The sequence below is a fragment of the Plasmodium knowlesi genome, assembly GCF_000006355.2.
Source record: "Plasmodium knowlesi strain H genome assembly, chromosome: 8".
NCBI lineage: Eukaryota > Apicomplexa > Aconoidasida > Haemosporida > Plasmodiidae > Plasmodium > Plasmodium knowlesi.
The window spans coordinates 1,501,874-1,516,467 of record NC_011909.2 but is presented as its reverse complement, the minus strand read 5'-3'; the positions used below and the strand labels follow the sequence as shown (position 1 = coordinate 1,516,467).

Genomic DNA, 14,594 nt, shown 5'->3' with positions numbered 1-14,594 from the left:
ATCACCAGCATCATGGGGCGGGAGGCCTATTTTGTCTCTACAACTATATGGTAGCAAAACAGACAGAGCATGGGAGGTATCAACTCCTGCCACTTCTTTTATCATTTCACGTTGCCTCTAATCCGTTGGCTTCTCCTAGCTGTTACCTCAATTGTATTTCTTTCCTTCCCAATGCATGTTACTCCTTTTTTGTCCTTAGCAGGGGGATGATCATCAACTGACTTCGCCTTCACCTCAGCGGGCGTAGCGGCGGCAAAGGCACACAAAGCGCAGAAAAAAGAAATTTCTCTTTTTTTTTTTTTAACGCCGCGATTCCGTACACCACATGGTAGTGCAGAAAAGGAGTATTTTGGGAGCGACAGAATTTTTTTTTTTTTTTTTTTTTTTTTTTTTTCACCAACTTGACTTCACAGATACTTGCCTTTGCATAGAAATATGTCCCCTCGGTACACGAAAAAAGAAAAAAAAAAAAAAAAAAAAAAAAAATTGGATGCGCTATGTTCCGCAATGTACGGTAGAGTTTTCCCTCCGCTTAATCGCATCATCACCAACTTTGAAGGATGAACCCTGGAAGTTTGTTCCCCGCGGTGCCACCGCCCCCTCCTCCCCTGTCATTCCAGGGCATCAATAGTTTATGTAAATTATATTAATGAAAATACGCGAAAAGAATTTAGCTTCTGTGCCATGTACCCAAGCCAGAGTTGCGTCTGGCTATGTCATTGCCCCTACTAGAAGCGCACCGGACAAACTTGTTTCGACTTCCCTGTGTTATACTCCTCGTGTCCTATGCATCTCCTCCAATCGACGCCTACTGAGTTCTTTTTTTTTTTTTTTTTTTTTTTTTTTTTCTCATTTCTCCCCTCCCCCAGACACAAGTGCGAGGACCAAATTCTTTTTAATCAAAAGCTCGTCAGACAAGAATATTTCCATTTCGTTGAACTTTAACATTTGGGCTACCACTCCAAAAAATGAACATAAGTTTGTTTCTGCTTTTAGGGTGAGTTTCACTTGGCACAAAAGTGGATGCATGATCCACCTGTGGGAGAATGCACCAAATCGCTAGTCAATTCCAAAGCCGCTGAGGCACTCCACCGAGGGGTCGCTCCTAATGGAGAAAACATCATTAAAATGGTTCATTTGTTGTGCCCTTCTTTCTGCACATTAATTTCTCGCTTTTTCCCCTCTCATCCACCAGGAAAATGATTATGTGATACTGATCTTCTCCGTCAATGGGAGCTCCAAGTTTTGCGGCTACGCCGTCATGCGATCGATGTAAGATTTCCGCGGGGGGAGCCTGACCAGACCAAACTCACCCGTCGCGCATGCACACACTTGCATGTACACACTTGCATGCACCCCTTCCTCCCCCCTTTATCTTTCCCCAGGCCGGGCGAATCCCAAAACGGCAATGTCTACTTCTACTATGATGACAAAATATTTCGAGGGCGAAACTTTGATATTCAGTGGATTAGAGTGTAAGGAAAGTACAACAACCTACACACCATCATATAGATAGTCATCTTTCTCCTTCGATATGCTTCAAAATAAAACATCACACGAAAGAGTATCGCCCTGCTTATTGCGCGCTTCTTCTTCTATCCCCCCTTGCAGCGTTGACGTGTCCTTTCAAGAAGTGTCTCACTTAAAAAACGGCTTGAACGAAAATAAACCAATCAAAGTTGGGCGTGATGGACAGGTGAGTTAAGTGGGACAAGAAAAATATGAACAGGCAAGGTGGACTAGCCAAAATGGACGCACACATAAAAAAAAAAAAAAAAAAAAAAAAAAAAAAAAATTGCACACATGTTCAGGTGAAAATGCAGCCACTGTGCTGATAGTAACACCATACATAGAGAGAGTTGCATTTATTTATTAACCTTTTTGCCCCTCCTACAGGAAATAGAACAAATGGCCGGCATAAAATTGTGCGAGGTCTTCGAAGCGAAATACCTGAGCATGGCTTCTTGCGCGTAAAACTAAAAAATCCGTTACCCGCAAGACGGGAGCCCCCCCTCCTCATTGTGGCACGTGTCAGCCCGCCTCTACATTTTCCCCTCTGCATGGTTCCCCCCTTCTGTTAGAGACCAAGGTGTGCAAGAGGAGATACAGTCAAATGGAGCGAACCAGCCAAACCAAGCAAATCAAACAAACCAAACAAACCAATCAAACCAAACAAACCAATCAAACCAAACAAACCAAACAAACCAATCAAACCAAACAAATCAGGCGAAACAGTCCAAACAGACGAGTAGCACAAATTACGAGACAAGCACAAACCTTCCAACGAGCAGCCCGTGCGAGGAAGAGAAAAGGGAATGCGTAAAACTCTTCCCCCTGGGGAACAACTTAAATATAAACTACACTGCCTTCAAAAGGATCTATGCGGAATCGCAATTCAACTTAGTCAATATATACAATCCCGCACTCCACGTCTTCCCGATCGACCTCACCAACATGAGTTACGACGAGTACATTGATTTGTATGAGGCAACGCAGCGGGTGTGGCACCGGAAGATGCTCCAGTTGCGCTTAGGTCGTTAGGCTACCAATCAAGTTGCTTGTCAATCCGTTTTGCCTGTTAAGCAGCTGGGTGGTTTACTTGGGCCACCAAACCGATTTATAGGCAAAAGTACATTTATGTTTACACAAATGCGTCGTTTTACGCAAGTAACCCCCCCCCCCCCCCTTTTTTTTTTTTTTTTTTTTTTTTTTTCTGTACAGTGCTACATTGCCCACCCTTTAACCGCCATATCAATTGGCATGGGTTCATCACTACCCGAAATTTGAGTGACCAACCACTTGTAACACCATTCGTCCACCTGGATCACCTTCGAATCCATGTGGCTAAACAGATTATCCTGCAAACAACGTACAAAGGTATCACAAAAAAGAGACTTCTCTCCATCCAAGAGAAACAAATTCAAGGAGGGTATAAAAACGTCGAATGTGAAGGGACTGTCTACCAGGTGTATTTCTTCCTGAAAGTGTATCTTCTTATCTTGCAAATAATTTACAATCTTATGTGTCCATATATTATCACCATAACGGTAGCACTGGGTACTCCTACTCCTTTGTCTCTCTTTCCTTATTTGGCCAATCGATCGTGTATACAAAAGGGTGATCTGCCTATACTTGGAGCAAAGCAGATCGAATGAAAACAATCCCTGAATTTTAATCATATAAATAAGTTGCACCAGTAACAGACGCCAAGAAGGGGGAATATCTACACCGTTCACTAATGCGCTATCAATCTTATTCAATACGGGGGCTACATCTTCCGGTAATATTTTCTTCACAGAAACGGTGAGAAGGAAGAGGTAGCTGATGGGGAAGGTGATCAAGTTAGACTGACCACTAGGGTTAACGTTAACTTCGTCATTCAGTTGGCAATCCACATGCATCTGTATGCAAGTGTTCCAAGATGAATGAATGCTCTTCAGAAGGTTTCCTACTTGGTCAGAGGGGCCGTACTTATGGACCCCTCTGGCGAGTCGCAACATGTCTTGCGCAGAGCATTCCTCTCCCCTCTGGAATACAAAATCTGCGTAACATAGGTAATCCGCTTTGGTGGGAAAAGGATCCTCCAAAGTAACATCACTGCTTCTACCCGTACTCAACATGTTAAGGTAAAAAAATTCATACCTTCTAACCATCTGTGCAGATTGTAATTCCATTTTTTCACTCTCCCCATTTTCACTAAATAAACTTTTAATTTTTGCAATATCGTTAAAAAGGATTGTGCTAGTATGATGGTCGCTTCTTTCTTTGACTGATTCTCTGTTTGAGTTGGTACCTTCCCTGGGGTCCCTAATCAGTGTGTACTTCACAACTGCATCTTTTCCTTTCCATTTTAGATAATCGTTTAGTGACGACAAGAAGGTGTTTCTGAATAGGTCAACTATATCTTCCCCCTGGAGATGGCAAAATATTAGGTTGATCAGACAGTCCACGTTGGATCCTTCGTTCACCTTGCTCACTTCGTTCTCTTCTCCCGCGCCTTTCACCTTTATCTCGTTTTTTCTTTCTCCTCCTTGCACGCCCAGGCCTCTCCGCATGGCCCACATTATCTCCTCCCTACAAATGCCTACGATCTGTTGTCTACGCCTCTCGAACGCCTCTTCTGAGGAGAGATAGCCCGCCACCGCGTCATCCGCAGAGTCCCTCCCTTCGCGCATGCACTTCCTGTCCCGAACACTTATCTGACTGTACTTGAAACTTTTAAACATTCCATAAAAGAAAAAATGGTGATAGGTACTGAGGGGCCATGAGTTCTCCTCGAACAATTTCAAAAAAAAATGTATAAAGTGGGAACCCTTTAGTTCGAAGTAGAGGAAGTTATCGATGAGGGTGAGTAGAAGTAAATCTCCGAAACGCTTCACCGCAGCGTACTCCTGTGGGTGCTTCTGAGCGTAGGTTTGGAGGACTTGACTATGGATCCATAAGTTCTCCTTTGTGAAGAAGCGAACAGACAATGTGTCGCCAAATGGAAACTCCATCTCACTGGGGCTAGGACCACTGTGATCACTCTGATCACTCTGATCAGTCTCATGTGCCCTTATCATCTCCCTATCGTACAAGGTGCTTTTTACACGATCCAAGCTTCTTGTTACCCTATTTTCACCCTCGTTAACACATTTATTAACGCAATCGAAAACGTGCAGGGGGCTGTGGCCGCTCCTCACGGTTGAAAAAGAATTGATTACAAATAGTAAGAACAGTTTAGCTAACTGCTTGTTCATCATCAGGATGATGTTAAGGTCAAAGTACTTATCGTATCGGAGCTTCTTTCCCAGGTGCATTTTCTCGATAACAGTTCTGTACATCATGTACTCGCAAATGGGGTGATATTCACTCCTTCCGTTGGCGAAGTTGTATGACATACCTCCACGTTTTATGTAGTCCAGACGGGGTGCACTCAAATGGAAGAGAGTGTCCAATTTATCCCCCTCCCGAATTGGAACCATTCCTTCCTCATCACAATTGTTCATTGTAGAGATGGGCGCAAAGAAGGAAAGCATTTTTTTTCTCACTTCGTCGTAGACAAGGGTGGGTCCACCCAAAGGTGAAGAAATCACATCATGCCAAGAGTCCCTTCTTCTCCCAGAATGCCAATTATTCACCCCATTTTTGTGAAAATTATATTGCCTCAGTGTGTGTAAAACCATAACGATATCGCTAAACGATCCATTCATTGCAACTTTTACAAAAATATTCTTTATGAGCACATCGAAGCCATTAATAAGAGACTTATCTTCTTTTAAAAAGTAAAATAATTTGGCCAAAATTTTTTTTAAAATTTTAACATTAAAAAAGTTCAAATTCTGCCTGTACATGTTCAGAACATATTTTTGCACAAATGGACATTTGCAAAAAATGTCTGTATAGTAAGTCATCTTATCCGCGATAAGAAAATTATTCAAGGATTTCATCTGAATAATTGAATAATGTTTGAAGAATATTTGTAGTATACTACTGACGGAAGGATGCTCTCCTATTTGTAATAATTTGATCTGTTTGAGATATGTAAAAAACTCTTCCTCGTTTAGAACCTTCATTTTGCTTCTCATCCTATCCATCATAAAATTTATGAACTTGTCCCTGAACATGCTCATTAGGAAGTTATTCCAAAGTGTATCTGTTCCTAAGGGTTCCTTGTAGATAAGCACTCTTTTCATTACTTCGTTCGTACAGGCTGTGTATATGTCTCTGTACAAAATGAGGTCTCTCTCCGTAACTGGGGTGATTTCCCCCACTGTGGTGCCATTCACCAGGTATGTATCAAGTAGGGGAGGATCGCCCCTTTTCCAAGTGGGTTCTTCATCACGATCCTCTTGGGAATGGAATGCCTTTCCCTCTTCTCCTAACAGAGGGTTGTTCCTATCTGAAGACTTCCTATCTAATTGGCTGCGCGGATCAGATGGTGGTGAACATGTACGATCCATCATCCCCTCGTTTATTACAATGTCGTCAAAGGTATTAAACACGTAGTGCTCCTTCTCATTTTTATTTATCCTAAGTAGATTGCCGAGGAAGATATCTAACTCGTTCTGTACTTTCGTCTGCACCTCCTTTTTGCGGCTACATGGGGGGTGACTACCCGTCATGTGTGTACCTTCTTGGGGGGTAATTTCCGCTTGAATAACTGTTATCCTGCTAGAACGATCTCCCCTATGTCGGATAACGCCGCGCAAATACAAACGCTTCAAGTAGAGATTCACGTATCGAATGAGAAGCATCATTTGCTCCACATTCATACGGTGTCTCTTCATTTCGATACACTTGTGCATTCTTTCGAAGGAGTGATTCATTGGAGAATAAAATAGGTGGAAGTATAGGAGGTATTTCAAATTGTTCAGGGGATCCCGCTTAGTATTGTAGATATACTTATCGCATAGAAGAACCACCTCTTTGTAATTCTCCTTGGTCTTCCCTAAGTGGTACAGGACATACAACATTTTAATCACATCGCTCATATCTTCATTCACTTTCGCGTCGCACTCTAGAAACATTTCCGCTTCACATTTGGCTAGCTTGCGCTTCACTTGGTCCAGAAGCCGATTGGCCTCATCGTCTAGCCCTGTGGAAGGTGCAAAGTGGTAAGGAAAATGGGGAAATGGCAAAAACATTGTGGAAACTACAGCTCCTTCTAGTAACACTCAGGTGCATGAGGACGGAGAGATCACTTACCGATGTAGAAGAGAAACACAATTTGCCTGCACAGTAGATGAGGATAGATAACCGAATTCCTATTCACGATACTTTTTAACTTAGCGAAGCATCTCTCCTGTTTGAGCTTAGTTAAGAAATGCTCCCATATCTCTGTCTCATTAAACCTTGAAGGAATGGTGTGGTAAATATTCCTGAGCAACCCCAGGTATTTGTTGTTGCTCTTCGGATCGGCTGTACTCTCATGATAACTGGTGATGTAGGTTTTTACTTTTTTCAGTTTGCTCTCCGACGTCTTAGTCACTAGGGAGTGCATCCCTCTCGTAACCTACAAGAAGGCGGGGTGTTTAATAGGATGGTTGATCGGAAGGAAGTGATCAGATGACCGATAGTTGACATGACAGGCGCAGCGGTGTGTTCGAAAACTAATGAGCAACGCTCTCCTGGCGTCGAAGGGAAGAGTCACCCGTTCGATCGGTCCTTACCTTAATCCGCATTACCCCCTTCATGGTGGAAAATCAACTTCGCGCCTACAATTCTACTTAAGCCGATCCTAGGGAGGTTAGGTTAGTCCATCTCAAAGGACTTGTTGCGTTACTCCCTCTCTGTGTTATATTCCTGTCCACCGCCATGTGGTCGCCCCCTCCAGATGCAGAACTTCTCTTCAAATGGATATGTGACTCAGCTCCCCTTGTTGTATCTTCCTCTGTGTATTGCTCCCCATATGGGGGAAGTGGGGAGGCGTATTCAATTTGCCAAAAAGGATAACCCCTTTACCGTTCGATGCTTTTATTTGGCTAGCCACTGGTGTGTTTGTATGTACGAATGCTGAGGTGTCGCAGGTGCAGCCTCTTCCGCAAAAAAAAACAAAAAGAAAAAAAAAATGAAAAAACAAACTAAGAAATAAACTAATGAACAAGTAAATAATGAACAAATAAATAATGAACAAAAAATTAATGAACAAAAAAAATAATGAATGAATGATACAGATGAGGGCAGGAACGGACGATTCAGGCGTTAGCCACGGGATGTACCTCCGCGCACGAATTTCGAACCGAAAATAGTAGCTCCAAACGGGGCGGTTAAATTTATGCTTCACTTGCCCCGTTCAGCCCGCCTACTTTATATCCATGCGCGGAACTAATGACCAGGCATGGAACCCTTCTTTCCCTTTTTTTCCCCTCCTTTTTCCAAAAAGTGCAACATAGAAAATATTCTCACTCTAGTGAATAAACAGATACATACGTAGGTTAACCGATTGGTTAATTTTTTTTTTTTTTTTTTTTTTTTTTCCCAACAATGGTCGCCCCTACACGTTAAGAACCTTCCTCCGATTGAGCTTCCTTTATATGTTCATACTAACGGGGGAGTGTCCTCTTCACTACCCCCACTTCATGCACACCCTGCCACACGCTGATATAGGAAGAAATAAAAAAAAAAAAAAAAAAAAAAAAAGAAGGACCTACCTCGTAGTAGAAGAAATGCAAAAGGGACAGGGGAGAGGAGGAAAAATGCGTATGTCACTCAGCTGACAGGTGGCAAGAAAAAGTATCCACCCCCAACACAAAGTTATTCACTAGTATGGAATTGACACAGTACAACCTCATGGTAGAATCAAAGAGCAGCATGATAGAACCCCAAGAGGAGGAACAACAATGCGGGTTATTACTTTCTTCCTTCTTTTTTGTCTACTAAGACTAAGCTTAAGGACAGAGGCGTACCTTAGCAACCGCGTGGTCAGAGCGAATTATGCCCTGTACGCAGTGAGGAAGAAGAAGAAGAAAAAAATCACCAAGATGATTCACATTACTGTGAGCGCAGACAATGAAATAGGAACAAAAGGTTTGCCATCAACAATATATAACGAATGTGTGTGCACCGTGGATGTAAAAACTGCTTGATAACTCCCCTTTTTTCCCCACCTCTATACACACACACATACACACACCTTTCCACTCCCCTATCACCATCACCCTCAGGAGAAATAAAAAAGGTGAAGCTTTCGCACGCATTCAACTACATCATACCACAGAAACTGGGTTACAGAAGCACCATCGATGAGTTAGTCGAAAAGGAGAAGACTGAATATACGCTCAAGTACATTGACGAAATTAGAAGGAGTTTCCTTTGGACGTACAAAAAGAAGCTTGATGGCTTTAACGTTCCCTTTCAATTTCCTGAGGGACAGAAGATCCTCGTTACCCAAGACGATATCCTTCATTATGTAAGGCGTGTGAATGCACCTACGCATATAAGGCATATTCTTACATGTGAACTATTACATTTGTGCGTGTTCTTTAGCCCTTACAAGTGTGATTAGTGTTGACGTTCCTGCGGAGGAGAGGAGCATTTTCCACTGTAGCTATGATCATATTCGCTCTTACTGTTTCCCTCACCTCAGCTCCTAACCCGGGGATTAATCCGAGAAAACGACGATGTGTACGATAAGATAAAAAGCAAAAAGGTGAAGCTCGACGACGTTGGAAGCTACCCGTTGAAGTACACCTTTATGAACAACCTCCACATCGACCTGACCGTACACGTGATGAAGGTGAAGTGAGCACATGATCCTTCATACTAAGGTGATACATCCAGGAATTCACAACAAGCTGCACTAAAAATCGAAGAAAAATCGTTCATGTGTATGTATACTACACTTATCTCCAACGTTCGTCTAATGAACCGACACGTTGAAATATTTCGAGCGACGGGTGTTATCATTTACGTGAGCTTGTTCACTTTGACCAAACAGGTGGATACACCATACAAGGAAACGCAACAAGGATTCTCTGTATGCCCATCACACACGCGTGAATGTGTCTCGAAATGAGTAGAATTTCTCCAACAGAAAGGATCATTCAGCCATTACCGTTACATATTTACAGTATAACATAAGAACAACCAACATTTTCCCGCACACATATATTGGGATATTGTAGCAATTCTTTTTTTTGAAAGACAGGAGCAGTTACGATCCCCTCGCCCGATAGGAATTGTTTCCTAGCGGAAGAATCAGTAGTAGTAGGGGGGAGGAAAAACTTCATTTTGCAACGGTTTTACTTTGTTAAGGCATGGAAGACGCGACTAGAAAATTCGAGCCTATATTAACACAAGTTGATAATTCTTTCCACTTAACCTAATGAACAAACGCAATTTGGATTGTCCCACGGTGGAGAATACTTAAAAGGTGAAGTAACGTAGTCCACAGTTTGTATTCCCCACAAAGGCTGCTCAATGGAACACGCTTTGCCACTTCGATGGGTTTCCATGAGATTGTGCTAAAACGCCTGTACGGGTCATAATTTGCAGAGCCATATGATATAATTTGGTACGACTTGGAATTTTTTTTTTTTTTTTTTTAACTATACATGTAATGCACCAACGGCTAGCTAGCTAGCTAAATAGGTAGCTTTTTTTTTCTAGACTATTTCTCCATTTTCGAGCTATACTTACCCAATAGTATGCAACGTATTTCTGTTGTTCACCTGAACAGTTTTCTTTTTTTTTTTTTTTTTTTTTTTTTTTTTAACAAAGCGGTTAGATGAAAACTGCGCGTCTTTTTTCCCCCCACATTGCTTCCACCCAAAAGGTTGGTAACATTTTTTCGTAAATTTTGTAAGACCCATATAATTTTTAAATGATTAAAAAATTTGCTCGTTTGCCTTTAAGCTAAATTGTCTATTTTGTGAAAAGGTACAATTTTTTCTTTTTTCCCCATCATTCTGAGATTAACTTTATGCTCTTTTTCGTGTTTTAACTTTTTTATTTTTCTCTACAGATCTTGTTCTTTCTTTCTTTCTTTCTTTTTTTTTTTTTTTTTTTTTTTTTTTTTTTCCCCCTTCACACGTCTTTGAAAAGTCAAAGGGGGTGCAATGAACGAGTTATTTGTATCTCCCGACAAGTATACACAAAGTGGGGCTCATTTTTGTGGGTTCTGCCTTTTTTTTTTTGTTGTTGTTGTTCCTCTCACATATTATTAATTTTTTTCTCCTTTTTTTGAAGAAAGTGAGCATCTCACTATGTGATGCTATTCATTTTTGACTAATTTCTGTGCACCTCAGTATATTTTTTGGCGGTGTCTTTTTTCCCGTTCTAGCGCATTTTCTCCTTTTTTACAACGCCCTTATTTCGATTCACAGGAGCAGTAGTGGCAGGCGCTTTTAATTTTTTCCCTTAGCGAGGAGTCTTGGTGGAGTAGTAAATCATATCTCTGCGCTCGTATCTGTAAGCGCTTTCTTCTTTTTACAATTGTGGACCCAATTTTTTGTGTTATTGATTCGTGGAGCTATCGCCACGCCATAAAGATGAGCACCGTGTACGCGCAGAGAAGCAGATCCAGTAGACCCATCTCCAATGCGACCATCAAGAACAAGATGAAGAGGTCGACAGACACACTGAGGAGGAAAAAGACATCTACAAACAAGTCCTTCAAGAGCACCTGGAACAATTCCGCGTACTGCGATGGAAGCAGAATTGCAAGCAGGAAGGAGAAGCAGGAGGAGGAGTCACTGAAGGGTAAGAGGTCGAAATTGGGAGAAAGGGGATTAACTAAGAGTATGAAAAAAAGGAAAGATAGCAACACACATGAAGGTACGCATGCCAATCCACACGATAATCCGCATGGCAATGTGCGTGCACACCATCCCCACTATGCACTAAAACCAAGCAACAGTGAAATTTTTAAATTCTCCAGGAGAGGGTTCATTCTAAGTTTTACAGGAAATATGCAGGATTTTTACACCCTCTCCGAAGAGCCTCTAGGGAAGGGGACCTACGGATCCGTCTACAAAGCGACGGATAAATTGCTTAAAATTCACAGAGCTGTCAAGGTGGTGTCGAAGAAGAAGTTAAAAAATGTACACCGATTCAGACAAGAAATAGACATTATGAAAAATCTAGATCATCCTAATGTGATAAAGTTGCTAGAAACGTTTGAAGATAGTAAGCAAATTTATTTGGTGATGGAGTTATGCACAGGTGGAGAATTGTTCGACCGAATTGTAAAAAAGGGACCTTTCTCTGAAATGTACACCTCCTTTATCATGAAGCAAATTTTTTCGGTTCTTAACTATCTACACATTAGAAATATATGTCATCGAGATGTGAAGCCAGAGAATTTTTTATTTTTCGATAAGAGTCCAGAATCGCTAATCAAGGTGATTGATTTTGGTCTGGCTTCCTACTTCACTGACACGAACCCAGAGATGAAGACCAAGGCTGGAACCCCCTACTACGTTGCCCCGCAGGTGTTAAGTGGCTGCTACGACTACAAGTGTGATTTGTGGTCCGCCGGCGTGTTGTTCTACATCCTCCTGTGTGGGTATCCCCCTTTCTATGGCGAGAGTGACCATGAGATACTCATCAGGGTAAGAAGCGAGTGGTTACATAGCGGGAAAAATATGTTGGTGATCACTCTACGGATTAGGTGAAGTGATGGGATTGTGAGATTTTACATGACAATTCACCGATACCTTTTCCTCCCTCCCCCCCTCTGCCTCACAGGTGAAAAGCGGAAAATTCAACTTCAAGGGCAAGGAGTGGACGGAAGTAACAGAAGAGGCAAGAGACCTCATCAAGCACTGTCTAACCATGGACCCACAAAAACGGACAACTGCTAGCGAAGCACTGAGGCATCCCTGGTTTAATAAAAAGGCGAGTAACTTTAACCTGGATTTTAAAATGGATATCCATGTGTTGGAAAATTTCAAAAATTATGCCCTTATGTTACGATTCCAGAAGCTAGCTATGACGATTATTGCTCAACAGAGTAACGATTACGACGTACAGAAACTCAAGGCGGCATTTCTACACCTGGATGAAGAAGGGAAGGGGAATATAACGAAGGTGCAGTTGCGGAAGGGCTTGGAGAAAAGCAACTTGATGTTGCCCCACAATTTTGATTTGCTCTTGGATCAGATAGATAGCGACGGCAGTGGCAATATTGAATACACAGAATTCTTGGCTGCAGCGATTGACAGGCGGAAACTCTCCAAGGTAAGTTGAATGTGTCTGTTCATTAAACTGGCATAGTTTTTTTCCCTTTTCGTTTGCGCCTCTTTTTCGACCCCATTTTTATTTCCCTCCCTCCTTTTTTTTTTTTTTTTTTTTTTTTTTTTTTTTTCCGCGTCAAATTCCCACTCCACCTTTTGCAGAAACTCATTTACTGTGCCTTCCGCGTCTTCGATGTGGACAACGATGGGGAAATTACCACCGCGGAGCTAGCTCACGTATGGGCCTTCATTACCCACCCATACGTACATACATATATACATATACATACGCACATATACATACAGACATATCTACATATATACACATACACATGTGCACTGGAATTTGCCCGCATTCATACGGACAGATTCCTAGCACGATAACAGTATTCTTTGTCCTTGCTTTATTTCACCATTCCCCCCCTTCAGATACTTTTCAACGGAAATAGAAGAGGAAATATCACAGAGAAGGATGTCAACCAAGTTAAGAAGATGATCCGTGAGGTGGACAAAAATGGTGACGGGAAGGTAACCAAGCGGTTGCGGTGGATGTAACAGAGGGGGGAGAGGGGCGAGGGGTTAACAGAAAGGCAAGGAAGGATATAGACGCTGTGTAGTTGTTTATCTTCCCTCCTTCATTTTTTTTTTTTTCTTTTCCTTTTATTATTTTTTTTTATTTTTTTCTTATTTCGTCTCCCCGCAGATCGACTTTTACGAGTTCTCCGAAATGATGAAATTGACGTTCTAGCCGTGGGGGGGTTTTATCGGCGATTATCTGCAGGCACACACATATATAGACATGAGATAAGGGACACCCTTAGCAGAGGGGCTGCTTTTTGTGCTTTCTCCCCCCCCCCCCCCCGATGGGTCTACCGCGTCCAGGGCCTTCACTCGTATCATCCCTTTTGGCCTCTTTAATTTTTTCCCATTTTTTAATTTTTCAATTTTTCAATTTTCCAATTTTCCAAATTACGATCTGTACATACTGTTGCCGCTTTTTTTTCCACGGTTGATTTAATTTGTTTTAAGCGCCCTTTGAGCATTCATTTTATTTTTCCTATTTATTTATTTATTTATTTATTTTTTGGTCATTTTTTTGGAGTCTTACTGTTTATGCTCGACTCATTGTGCAATAATTAACTCTGTTCGCTGGAGCGACTGGACGAGAAAATTCTGTTTGTCTGTACGTATACACGTAGTGCCATATGCGGCGAAAAAAAAAAGGGGGAGGGCCCACGCGAGGGGCAAATTTCACAGGTGAGAGTATACATAATACTGATGGTTGTCTTTCCTACCAACTTTCCCACGAAAGTGGAACTATGGCATATTTGTTTGGACAGGGGGTGTTGTTTCCTCCTTTTTTCGACAGAGAGTTATTCCGTGTTCCCAAAAGTGGAAAGGAGGAGAAAGTGATGACCATGTTGGAAATCCACGGAAAGTAGCAAAATATAATTGCAAATAGGGCGGCGAACTTTTGGGGCCCAATTTTAGGCTCAAGTTGCTCATCCTACAACAACTTTGCAAAGAGGCATTGTTATTTATCGGTATAGTCAAAGTGGAGAGAAGAACTCTCGGGAAAATTTCTTTACATAGAAATGTATGTGTCATTTAAGGGAAAAGGAAAAAATATATATATATCAACATAACTATAATATATATTTATGTAAATGTACATGAGGAGGATAAACTCGTTCTTGCAACAACTGTAGAGTGTGGTCGCTTTTTTTTTTTTTTTTTTTTTTTTTTTTTTGCGGAACGCTACTTCCTTCAATGGCGTCATATAAAAATCGGGTAATTTTTTTTATTCTGCCCTAGAGCATAAGCGCCTTTTTTTTTCTTTTTTTTTTTTTTTTTTTCTTTAATATAATTCGCCCTTTGTGGGTTTTACGACCTCTTTCTAGATAATTTTTTTTTTCGACTTGGGGGATATTGACTCTT

At 41.6% G+C, this 14,594-nt stretch overlaps 4 protein-coding genes across 4 annotated transcripts; 3 read left to right on the top strand and 1 right to left on the bottom strand.

Moving 5' to 3' along the window:
• Positions 1 to 560: 560 nt before the first annotated feature.
• On the top strand, positions 561 to 2,541 carry PKNH_0832900 (YTH domain-containing protein 2, putative; the record flags this gene model as incomplete). Its single annotated transcript, XM_039114020.1, has 7 exons — positions 561 to 636; positions 870 to 997; positions 1,196 to 1,272; positions 1,386 to 1,475; positions 1,612 to 1,696; positions 1,897 to 1,970; positions 2,082 to 2,541. The coding sequence occupies 7 exons, from the start codon at positions 561 to 563 to the stop codon at positions 2,539 to 2,541; spliced, it is 990 nt and encodes a 329-aa protein (XP_038969652.1).
• A 182-nt stretch (positions 2,542 to 2,723) lies between these two features.
• PKNH_0832800 (conserved Plasmodium protein, unknown function) lies at positions 2,724 to 7,175 on the bottom strand (the record flags this gene model as incomplete). Its single annotated transcript, XM_002258912.1, has 3 exons — positions 2,724 to 6,577; positions 6,688 to 6,994; positions 7,152 to 7,175. 3 exons carry the CDS (start codon positions 7,173 to 7,175, stop codon positions 2,724 to 2,726), a joined length of 4,185 nt encoding a protein of 1,394 aa, XP_002258948.1.
• Positions 7,176 to 8,321: 1,146 nt separating this feature from the next.
• Positions 8,322 to 9,226, top strand: PKNH_0832700 (50S ribosomal protein L9, apicoplast, putative; the record flags this gene model as incomplete). Its single annotated transcript, XM_002258911.1, has 3 exons — positions 8,322 to 8,508; positions 8,646 to 8,890; positions 9,068 to 9,226. 3 exons carry the CDS (start codon positions 8,322 to 8,324, stop codon positions 9,224 to 9,226), a joined length of 591 nt encoding a protein of 196 aa, XP_002258947.1.
• Positions 9,227 to 10,970: 1,744 nt separating this feature from the next.
• Positions 10,971 to 13,404, top strand: PKNH_0832600 (calcium-dependent protein kinase 3, putative; the record flags this gene model as incomplete). The annotated part of the gene is made up of 5 exons (XM_002258910.1): positions 10,971 to 12,032; positions 12,169 to 12,660; positions 12,819 to 12,893; positions 13,086 to 13,184; positions 13,360 to 13,404. The coding sequence occupies 5 exons, from the start codon at positions 10,971 to 10,973 to the stop codon at positions 13,402 to 13,404; spliced, it is 1,773 nt and encodes a 590-aa protein (XP_002258946.1).
• Between the last annotated feature and the right edge of the window lie 1,190 nt (positions 13,405 to 14,594).